This window comes from Lactuca virosa, chromosome 3, assembly GCF_052849685.1.
Source record: "Lactuca virosa cultivar CGN04683 chromosome 3, Lactuca_virosa_CGN04683_v6, whole genome shotgun sequence".
NCBI classification, from domain to species: domain Eukaryota; kingdom Viridiplantae; phylum Streptophyta; class Magnoliopsida; order Asterales; family Asteraceae; genus Lactuca; species Lactuca virosa.
The window spans coordinates 129,031,761-129,044,061 of record NC_136428.1 but is presented as its reverse complement, the minus strand read 5'-3'; the positions used below and the strand labels follow the sequence as shown (position 1 = coordinate 129,044,061).

The 12,301-nt window shown below is 35.8% G+C and overlaps 1 protein-coding gene, 1 long non-coding RNA gene and 1 pseudogene across 2 annotated transcripts; 2 read left to right on the top strand and 1 right to left on the bottom strand.

The window, feature by feature from the left end:
* Window positions 1-2,414: 2,414 nt before the first annotated feature.
* LOC145162612 (uncharacterized) lies at window positions 2,415-3,706 on the top strand. The gene is made up of 4 exons (XR_013739207.1): window positions 2,415-2,502; window positions 3,034-3,131; window positions 3,248-3,354; window positions 3,485-3,706. It is a non-coding gene; the product is annotated as an uncharacterized LOC145162612 (long non-coding RNA).
* Window positions 3,707-4,863: 1,157 nt separating this feature from the next.
* Window positions 4,864-8,715, top strand: LOC145164047 (uncharacterized; annotated as a pseudogene).
* Window positions 8,716-10,106: 1,391 nt separating this feature from the next.
* LOC145164045 (uncharacterized) lies at window positions 10,107-11,591 on the bottom strand. Its single transcript, XM_079082767.1, has 3 exons — window positions 11,536-11,591; window positions 11,175-11,295; window positions 10,107-11,006 (listed from the first exon to the last, which is right to left on the bottom strand). The coding sequence occupies exons 1-3, from the start codon at window positions 11,589-11,591 to the stop codon at window positions 10,107-10,109; spliced, it is 1,077 nt and encodes a 358-aa protein (XP_078938893.1).
* Window positions 11,592-12,301: the final 710 nt, after the last annotated feature.

The following is a 12,301-nucleotide window of genomic DNA, read 5'->3' as shown; positions in this document are numbered from 1 at the left end:
AACAGAAACGAGTTTAACATTGATTGAATCGACTAGATGTACAAGATAGAAGTTCCGGGTTGTCACATTTTATGTATGTGGTCCTTTTTGGTGCTTAGGCCCATTTGGAGCTTTGGGTTGTGGACCAATTATTAATTTGGTATTATTTGTTGGTGCTAGCATGCAAGGATTTTCTGGATCGATAGTCCGAGCTTTTATCTGGGATATTCGGAAGTTTGAGGTGAGTTTTCCTCACTATACTTGCGGGTCGAAGGCACCAAGGCCGACCCTTTAGATTTGTTATCCTGTTATGTGATAGTATGTCATCGTGCTATAGTAATCTGTTAGATCGGTATCCTGGTATATAAGACGATGCTATGCTTAGTGATCTGTAGATCCGCTTGACTGTCTGTAGATTGTTTATATGTTTATCTGTTATATGCCACATATTGTTGGTGGTTGAGGATTTACTGCTGTGTGTGTGAGCCAACAGACCGGGGGCATTCTAACCCGATGGTTGATTGGGCTCGAGGGTATTCCATCCCGAGGATGATTGGACCCGTTATGTATATTGGCATTCCAACCTGGGGTATTCCATCCCGATGGATGACTGGAGTCGGAGGTTGATTGGGCCTTGGGTATTCCAACCAGATGGTTGACTAGAGCCGACATGCTTGTTATGGTATATGGTAAGATTGGACTGCTTCGTGCATCAGTTAACAGGCCGGAGGTATTCCAACCCGATGGTTGATTGGACCCGACATGTGTTGGTATTCCAACCCGATGGTTGATTGGACCAAACATTCTTATGATACGAGGGTATTCCATCCCGAGGATGATTGGGCCCATCGTAGACATGCCAGGTATTCCAACCCGAGGCTGATTGGGCCAGGCATGAGTGTTTGTGCATGTGATTTGTTTGTGTGGTGGTATTTTGAGGGAACTCACTAAGCTTCGTGCTTACAGTTTTGGTTTATGGTTTCATGTACTTCGGATGATTGTGGCAAGGCGAAGGCATGACCGTACACATCCTTGGTTTTACGACTGATTGAATCTTGGGAGACTCTGATTTTAAATAATGTTTTGGAAACAATGATTTTGTAAACACTTTTATTAGTAAATGGGTTGTTTTGAAAGGTTTAAATTTGTTGAATTTTTTGGGATGTTACAGATGTTCTTAGTTATTGATTTTAATTAGAGAAAACATAGATCCTATAGGTTGCATGTGAACTTAAGTGTTAAGTTCTTCCACCACATGTAATTTTATTGTTTGTATAAAACCTATCGATGTTTGACTCATCAGATCATAAGGTGTGACCTTACAAGATTTAACTGCCGTGTCGCGGTTCCGATTGTGACAGCAACCCTTGGCTGATTCCATTCCAACCTTGGGACATTTTTCCTTCAATCTTTAAACCTTCACATCTACTTCGTTACTAACCTGTTTTTGATGTTCTTTATATCCACGTGAAAGTGGGAACATACTCTACACAATTATTAAGTCACTTCTCACTGAATTAATACGGGTCTTAATCTATTAAGTCACAAAGTTGTCCCAAAAAGTATAAAATACCAATTTTACCCTTTTGACAAAAATAAATCTTCTCATGCATTTCTTCTCTTGAACTTATTCATATAACCTTTTATAAGTGACTTAAACTCTTATTGGCCATTTTCATGAAGTCACAACTTCATATTTTCATATAATTCTCATAATTGACCAAATTTCCCTTTTGGTAAGTATTTGACTAAAAGTCAACTTACTCTAAATTTCAGGTTCTTACAGCTTCGATGGTGAGAGATAGGTTGCAGAAGAGGATAACGAACTATGACACAACTGCGTTGGGGACTTAAGGTGCAGGTTCGATGTAGACTTTAGAGGAGCAGGATTCCGACCGTGGCGAATTCAGAGGTCCAATTTTCCAGCACCGAACATGGAGTGGTCCTCACCAAGTGCGAGGTTACAGATCTGATGTCAATCAATAATTTTATCCCGACGTCGTTTAACAATTTCATCCGGGCTCTGATTGTAGATATAGCCAGCTCAGTGTCATTCACCTTGATCTTCATGGGGTCACCGATCATGGAGCGGTCGTCGGATATTTTTTAGCGACGGGTCCCCAATTTTGAAGAAGGCAATGAGGAAACAGGTGTGTGAGAGGCAAGGAGATATGAGCCTTTTTTTAGAGTAGAGGGTGTCCTACATGTTTTTTTTCTTCTAAATTATAAATAATTAAAAAACAATAAGTTATATGAAAATAAAAAATTGAGGGCATTATAGTCATTTCTATTGGGCAGGGACTTACACCGTAACAAAATAAAAACCTAGGGACGATCCGACTACAAAAAAGAAAAGATAGGGACCAAATGCAGACGATTTCAACAAATTTTTTTTTTGGAAGGGTAAATGGTAAGAGGCAGAACTTTTTGTTTACCGCGTAGCCTTAAAGATCGTATTCGATAAAAACCCTTGAAGAAAATCGATTCCTTCGATTCAAGTGGTGCGATTCCACGATTGTTGAGGTACGTATTCCACGATTGCCATGGCGCGCACCCGATGATGATGAATAATATGTATTAATTTAAAAAAATAAATAAATAAGACCTTTATGTGTATCTCAGTATTGAAAGCTTGAGTCCTAAAATTTGTGAGTCATTAAGCAACTCCAGCTATATTTCCGTATGATGGATTGATGATGTATAAACTATTTTGTGTGTGTGCGTATGTGAGATCATCTCGATGTGTAGTCATTCATAGCTTGTTATAAAAATTAAAAGACACAGCTGAAGTTAATGGGATTTGTATGTGTATCATCTGACTATCACTATCGGTGTCACTGTGTGTATAAATTTTGATGATTTATACAATTGTCATTTGTCCTTTCATAACTTGTTTGTCATTATCTGTGTGTGTATGTTTTATTTTAGTTGTGTTTTGTAGCCATTAGATTTCAGTATTTGATCCCATTGTTGTCTATGCTGTGCTGATGATTTGGGTGTTTGCTTTTGAGTTTTGAGCGGTTAAAATTTGCTAAAGTGTGTTACTGATGAAAGGGATTTCAGCTCTTGCGGTAGTTCCCCTAATTTACAATTCTCAAAGACAAATCTACAGGCTTTTCTTGAAAGGATTTCTCATTGCTGATGGAAAAACGGTAATCATATCATATGCTTCCAACCCACAATAGCATCAAGGCTGACGCGTTGAGCTTAATTATGTTAATTCATTTACCATAGTTAATCTAAAATTCAATTGTGTTTTGTTGGACAGAGGATATCGATTAATGGCAAGGGTGAAGTTATCGAAATGATATCTTCAGAAAAATGCATGTGGGACTCGAATGGCCATCTTCAACCTTATACCACAGAAGACTCGGGGTCAGTAAATACATACATATGCTTTCAACTGATAATTAATTATCTAGAAATAGAAATTAGCATCGAGTCTTCAAATGAGTTGAATGTAAAAATCTAATCCTACAGTGGCGTGGCTGTGTGATGTTTGCAGGTTTTTCAGAGTGTTGCTGAGCTCAATAAACAGTTGTTTCAAAGTGAATGTGAGCACCCAATTCTTATCACCCGATACTGCATACACCATGAACCTTGTCTTCAAACATTTTGGTCACTCATGATTATGGGACACATGTGCCCTTCAAATACAAATTGGACAATGAGACGGACTATCGAATTTCCTCTGTTGCCCATGTGAGAGAAGACGGATGGCTAATGATGGAACTATATATATATATATATATATATATATATATATATATATATATATATATATATATATATATATATATATATATATATATATATATATATATATATATATATATATATATGAGTTCACAAGCAGTTGTAGGGAACATAATTTTAGGATTCAATTTTGTGCGTCCCTTTATTATCCCTTCCCAATTCTGTCTGTTTATTCTTCAAGGCATTGAATTTCGTCCCCTAAAGCATGTGATTAACTTGTAACAAATAACTTCAACTGAGGTGTTTTTTGGTTTGAAAGATTCTAAATGATTTATAAATAATTTGAAATGGTCTTGTCTTTACAAGGGTTTATGTAACCACTTCTTGCATTCTTTAAGAAGAAGCAATGGTCCATTTTGTTGGGTGTTATTACATGTATCTCATTTGTTCCATTCCATTTAGTGGGGCAAGTCATATGGGTGGGTGGACCCATAGTTTTCGTGATCAATAATTTCAACTAGTAAAAAAAACCTATGCTTGCCAAGGGGATTGAATTTTTTCTTGTTTGTTTGTTTGTTTTTTTTTAGTAGGTGATGTTGGAGATACACATATTAAATATGTTTTCACCATGAGAAGCTCCGAAATGTAAACAGTTAATATTGGTAAAAATTTGAATGTTTTTATTTAATCCTAAAAATATGAACAATAAAATTAATTTATAAAAAAAAAACTTAAAGCACATTGCTCTTTTGACCACTCAAACAGGTGACAGGAATTAAAAACAATGAAAGATCATTGCCCCTTGACCAAAAAAAGTCAAAGTACATTGCCTTTTCATGCTCAAAATGATATCATGTGACGGGAAACCCAAAAAAAAAATACATTGCTGTTGACTGAAGCACTAGAAACATGGATGTTGTTCCAATACAAATGTGGTATTAAAACCCACTGATTAGTTGTTGGGCTGGATGATTCATCTATAACAACAATTTTAAAAACCAAATACAATGAATACATGATGGTTATAAATTATTTGAACAATATGTAAGAAATGGTAGTAGTTATTATTTATTAGAATATTACCTACAGGTTTTGTATCACGAAAATGGTACATTTCTATATTCACGATTGCTGATGCATATTTCTTTTCAACATTCATTGGGGTGAATGTAATTCTAATATTGTAACATGGATAATACGAATCCAAACATGGCAACCATGAACATCGAACATACTTTTGATCCAGACTCGAAAATATCAACCCTATTTCTAAGCTGTTGGGTTTGTAGTATTGATTTATCTTGAGTAGCCAAATCACATAACGTTATGGAAATAAGATAAATATAATACTTTAAGGAATTGATGATTGTTGTGTACCAATTGTTATTCAAGCAGATTGATGTCAGTGATCTGCTTCAAACCTAATCCCTTCATCACTTCAACTTCTTTCATTAACTTTATGCAATAAAAACATAATCTTGATTAGACTTAATGTCAGCTACCAAGAAAGAAAATAAAATCCATTCTTGTAATATATTTCTAGTAGTTGCACCTTAAATTCCATTTAGGGGGATGACAACTTTACGTGCAGTGGGTGCATTATGATGCTGAGACAGTCATATCAGCTACAAAAAATGCATTCACATCAATTTATCAATAATAATCACTGATATTAGCATATGAGATATCATTCTTATCTTTCCAACCAAGATTTTCCTATTGACCTGCCAAGTTCTCATGTTTGAGCCGGAGCTATTTTCCTTCCCAAGTACTCTATTGTGCATAATGGTGTATCTGACCAAGTTCATGCTGTAAGTTGATAACTGCTTTCATCATTTCCGCCTTCTGTTTGTGTAATCATTTCCATGTCAGATTCTATTTGAATTGTTCACTTGTTTGTTACCCCTGAGACTGGTTATACTTCCACCTTCAAATGTTCTCCAAAAGCTGAAAGATGTTATATGCCTAAGAGTCATTATAGAATGATATTGTTAATGTCATATGATCCTATAGGGCTACACCTTATAGCAAGTTACTACTAATTGATTATTTATTAGTATAATTTGATTATTAATAAATATTATCAACACTTGTATTTAATTGGAAAAACATTATTTCATGAAAACAAAATTTGCCAACATATTGAGAATTATTGTTCCTAGAAAATAACAATAAAAAAGAACAAAAACTAGCTTAATATCATATAGTATGATTATTAATGATATGTACAACTTTTTGCGCACTAGAGTAACCATTTAGTTAGTATATAATTAGCTAGTTACTAGAAAGAATAAAGCACAAAACATCATCATTTTCCCTTCTCCTAGCCATGGCTTTTAAGAGGTAAGGAAGTTGGTGTGTTGTGATTATTTTATTCCATCGTACTTGTCCTTTTGTTCCATGCTTTGACTAGATAATAGTATGGGGCTTTAGTACTCTTATGTTGGTATATAAAGGAGACTAAGTAACCAAAAACTATTGAGTTTTTTACCACTCTTTTCCTCTTCTTTTTAGAGCCAATTTCGTGGTTTTCTAGCCTTTCCCCCTCCTCTTTTCCTTGCAATTTGGTGTTAGATTAAAGGCTCTTAGTTTCTTCTCGTTTGAAGATATATTTTGTATATATTTATAAGGCTTAAGAATAACGGATATACAAGTGAAGACTAGCATCTTGAAGTGGTTTTATTCTTGTTTTGGTGGATACATTATAGAGGAACTCTTCGTGGAGTTATAATGTTGTAACATCCTAATAATTATAAGGTTTGATTTCTAGTCCTTGTGGTTTGGATTTTTTGTTAAGGTCATGGCCAACCGACGTACGCGGGGCCTACTTGCTGAGTACGCCATGCGTACGTCAAACGAATGGTCAACGCAGAGGCGACGTACGCCGTGCAGCCTTAAACCCTAGTTTTTAGGGTTGTACCCTTATTTAACCTCATTAACTCACCCATAGACCTCCCTTAGTCAGCCTGCATCCCTTCCAAACCCTAATCTCAACCCTTTCTCTTGTGTGTGAAGTTCTTGAAGCATTTTGGTGGTTTTGGTACTCTCTTGAGGAAGAAGAAGGCCATTGAAGAAGGTGTTGTTGCATACAAGCTTGTGGTATCAAAAACTACTTCACATTGTGCACCTTTTGAAGGTATAAATTCGTTACCTTGCTGAGTTATCTTCTTGATCTATATAGTGGGTTTTCTTAAGCTTTTTGTCCAAAGAATGGATCTTTGTGAGTGATGATCATTCCAGAGCTTGTGAGCTGCCTTTTTAGATGCTTTTGGGTGCCTTAATCAGTAAAAATGTTTTATTGATGGTTGCTTTCTATGCACGCGTGAGATTAATGACCTTGAGTGTTGTAGAAGTTAGAGTTTTGTGGTTTAAGCCCTTCCTAGCCTTGCAAAGGCTTAAAGTCAGTGACTTTATGGATTAAGACATCTCTATAAGGCTAGATATATGATTTGATTTTGTGTCTTAAGGATTAAGGCCTTAATATGAAGATTTTGGGATCTAAGGCAGTATGCCTTGTGTACATGTTGGCTACGCCCCACGTAGCCAGAAGCACTCCCGTCGGAAGACAGCTTAGACGTACGCCTTGCGTACGAGCTGTACGCCCCGCGACGGTGATGCCCGTTGAATTTGACTTTTGGGTCAAACTTATGGATCTTGGACCAAAGAGGGGGCAAAATGGTCTTTTTTTCCCTCTTGGGACTTAGTTGAGGGATTGGTCTAGTGTTTTGAGATTTCGAAATTAATTATTAGACAAAACTGCAAATTTGGTCCCAGTGGTATTCAAAAAACTTTGAATAGGGTCCAAAAAGTTTTCAACTTGCATGGAAGGTCCAAAATCAATGTTTTTCTGGGTTTTTGGTCCAAAACAACTTAAAAAGACGGTTATGCCCTTTTTATTTCTTTTTCTATTTTTCTATAAGTATTTTAATGATATTTTCACTTAAAAAAAAAGAAAAAAAAGAATTTTCCACCCCTACCCCACCGTTCTCTCTCTCTCTCTCTGACTCTTTCTCTTTCCTTTCAATGGTTGAACTATCTGAGACCAAACATTAAAATGACGAATTTTCTGATGATGAAGATAAAGTTATATGTGTCCTCTTTGCTAGCATTGGTAGCAGGTACACTTTCTCTTTCAAGATTCTGTATTAAGGGCGATTTTGTAGTATTTAGCACGCAAAAATGGAAATTTTTGTCAAGATCTTTCAGATGTGAATATATATGCAGAAATCTAGAAGTTTGAATAACTTAATGTGCAGGTGGTCAATAATGGCAGCACAATTACCAGGAAGAACAGACAATGATATCAAGAACTACCGGAACACAAAGCTGAAGAAGAAGATGATGAACAGCTTAATCACCCTACCCGAACTTAGAAAACCTATTCAACATCTTCAATGTTTCAGTTCTTCAACAAACTTCAGCTACCCATCACAATCGATTTTTCAAAATAGTAATATCAATGTTAATGCTCCATTATCATCATCAATATCATCGTCTCCATCATATTTGTACAGTACAAATACTTCTAGCTACAATGATCAAACCTTATCTATCCCATCTAGCCCTAGAATTAATGCTGCTAATTGTCAACATCCAACTCTCCAATCACAAGATCATGGATTTCTCGGTTTGGTTTCCACGGAGACTTACCAGCAGGAGGTAAAAGACAGTTCTACCCTTGTCTTCTTTGGAGGTGATCAAGCTAGTTGCAGTTCTAATTCCGATGGGAGCTGCCATTATGAGTATCGTAGTACTGTTGGTGTATATGATCAGCATCGTAACAACTTGAGTGATTCTTAAAAGGAATTTGGTGGGCATTATGATAAGGAAAAAGGGTATTATGAGGATTCTTCATTAGACTCCAGTCTTGAGGAGATCAAGCAGATGAGAGAGAAAGAGTCAAAGAGAGAGAGGGGGGAGAGAGAGAGAGTACGGTGGGTGGGGGTGAGGGTGGAAAATTCTTTTTTTTCTTTTTTTTTAAAGTCAAAATAGCATTAAAATACTTATAGAAAAAGGAAAAAAGAAATCAAAAGGGCATAACCGTCTTTTAAGTTTTTTTGGACCAAAAACTCAAAAAAACCTTGATTTTGGACCTTACATGCAAGTTGAAAACTTTTTGGATCCTATCCAAAGTTTTTTGAATACCACAGGGACCAAATTTGCAGTTTTGTCTAATTATTAATTAGGGTTAATTGTGGTGTTTATTAGATGAAGTTAAGTCCGGCAGTTCGGGTGTGAGATTTTGCCCAGTCATCTGTTCGAGGTGAGTCTTCTCACTATACTTACCTGAGTGGTAGTTTATTTGTGTGATCCGAGGGTCTTATTTGTTGAGATTAACCGGAGGATCTTATTTGCGTATATTGAGATATGTGTACTTTGCATGCTATCTTTGTGACTTGTGTTGTTGTGCTTATTTTATAGAGTTATGACCGGAGGGTCTTTATTGAGATATGAGACCAGAGGGTCTTGTTGAGATATAGCTATGAGAGGCTAATTATGTATGTGGTATTTTGGGGAACTCACTAAGCTTCATGCTTGCAGTGTTGATTTAAATGTGTTTCAGGTACTTCTGAAGATCACGGGAATGCGAAAGCTTGATTGTACACACTCGTCAGTTGAGGATGTTATGTGGATTTTGGGATACTTTGATTTTCTTATGATGATGATGATTTGTATTTTTCATATGTGATTTTGTGATGTTTTGGAATTATGAAACAATGCTTTTTTTTCGAAAGAGACCAAAGTCTTGCTATTCCAAAAATGCCCCTTCCAAAACAACCTTCAATTAGAAAAGTAACAAGAGGTAAGGCCCTTAAAAAAACCCGACATCCAAGGAGAAACAAAACCAAGACCAATCAAAACCCCCCCAAAAAAGTATAACTTTTCTTCACAAATCACAACTCTAAACACAAAAATACTCCAAATGTACCACATAGTCTTGCTCACCTTTCCAGCCTCATTCCACATCTTCATGATAATGCTCAACAAAAACATATCCCAACTGGTTTGCCACCACAAACAAGCCTCATAAATGCATCCCCATCTTCTCGATAAAAACTTCAGCAGCCACCAAAAATGACTGGAAGTAACCCTGTACAGTAAAAAAAATACTTCCTTTACAAGATAAACTATAACGGTTAAATCTGTCAATTCCATTAAGTTTCATTCTAGACATGGCATCAATCACATGTCCAAGATAAAGTTTTAGGATAATCTCAATAAAGATCATATCCCTCTACTCATCTCGAGAGGTACAAACATTTAAAATTAAAGGAAACCCTTTAATTTTAATGTATATTCCATCAATTCTAAAACAGATTCTGAAAATCCATTTGAACAAAGTCCAAAATGGAATCAAAATCCAATTCATCCTCTGCAACATAAAACAGAGGTAACCCTTCCACCATCTAAATCGAATCCACCCAAACCATCTACACCAATCTATTCGAGCTAATTCCATTAGGATCAAAACTAGTGCTGCTATCCTCTTCTGGCCAATTCTTTAACCTCTTAATCCCCCAATTCTTGCAAATACCAGCATTGCCTTTACTGAATGGGAAATTCATTCCTAACAATTTAAGCCGAATAATTCCTTCTACTTCTTTAATGATATTCAGTTCAATTGATTCCATTTTTTGAAACAACCTAATATTTCTTTCCTTCCATATGCAAAAGACTGTATAGGTTAGACACAACCTCTTGATAATGCAATCCAATGATTTTCCTTTAATGTGATTAGAAAAGAAATTAATTATATCCATCCATCCAATTGGCAGATTATGCAATCTAGCAATCTTCCTAACATGATCCCAAATCCTTCCCGTAAAAGCACAATTAAAGAACAGATGCTCATGAGAATCCGGAACAAGCTTGCAAAAAGCACATGTCAAATTCCTAGATTTCACCCACATTTTAACTCTAACTTGAGTTTTCAATCTTTCATTGACAACAATCCAAAGAACAAACACATGGTTGGGAATATTATTACTATACCAAACAATATTGTACCATGACACATTATCATCTTGAGGATGAATGGTGTCCCAAACCAATTTAGAAGAAAAAGGTCCAAAATTGCCTTTAATATCCTTCCAAAGAATACAATCCTCTTCATTCAGATTACCCTCGCAGATAGGTTGTTCCAACAATCCAGGAAACACCACAACCCAATTATGAGGCCAACTAATATCACCATTAACCCTTAGATTCTCAACAGAAGATTGGTCATTATATCCTTCAACAAATCTTATTCTACGGTTGATATAATTCCCAATAATCCCACTTGGATGCCAATAATCATGCCAAATAGAAGTATACTTCCCATTATCTATCTTAGAAACAATATGGTTTCTAAGATACTATCTCAATCCAAGAAATCTCTTCCAAGTCCAACTCAAATTCTGCTTGCACCAAATATCCCAAAAGTTCCTGTCTTTTATATGATTCCTCCAAACCCATTGAACCCATAAAGTATTCTTTTTATTAATCACATTCCATACCTGTTTAGATAACAACGCAAAGTTCCAAATCTTTAAGTTCTTAATTCCCAATCCACCATTTATTTTAGGTCTACACACCATTTTCCAATTCATTTTGGCCTTTCCCTGCTTCAGCTCACCACTACACCACAAAAAACCTCTTAAAATTTTCTCAATTTCTTTTATCGTGGCTGGAGGAATAACAAACACAGATCCCTAGTACACATGATAAGAATAGAGAACAAAATTGGTCAATTGTAATCTTCCATCAAATGAAAGACTTCGATGTTTCCAATACAATATTTTCCTTTTAATTTTCTCCACCAGCCCATTACAATCACGTTTAAACAGTTTTGAAACCGTAAGGGGCACACCAAGATACCTGACAGGAAGATCCCCACTACTAAAAGGCAATATACCCAAAATTATACTCTCCATTCTAGCAAAAACTCTAATAAAGAAAATTTGACTCTTTGAGAGACTGATAGAAAGCCTAGACAAACTCTTAAAGTCATCCAAAGCTTCTTTAACCACTCTCACTAAAGCAGCATTACCATAACAAAACAGGAGAAGGTCATCAACAAAATAGAGATGCGTTATTTTCTGATCCTGACATTTCTAATGATACTTAAATGAATTACACTCCAATATTTTCTTGTTAATAATCAAAGTGAAGACTTCCATGACTATAGTGAATAAGTAAGGTGACATAGGGTCACCTTGTGTTAATCCCCTTCTACTAGGAAATACCCATGATCCTCTCCATTAACACTAACAGTAAAAAAAAAGGGTCAAAACACATGTCATGATCCAATTGATCATGAAAGGGTGAAAAACAAATTCCTTAAGAGCCATTTCAAGAAACCCCTAACTAAATGTATCATACGCTTTTTGTATATCTATCTTCATGGAACATCTCGGAGATCCCTTTTTGCCATTATACCCAACCAGAAGTTCTTGGGACAAAAGAATGTTGTGTATGATTGATCTTCCCGAAATGAATGCTGACTGATTGCAATTAATGATTTTACCCAAATATCCACTTATCCTGTTAACAATAACTTTGCTAATACACTTATAAAGAGTATTGCGGCAAGCAATAGGACGATAATCCATAACTTTTTTTGGAGTTTCGACTTTAGGAACAA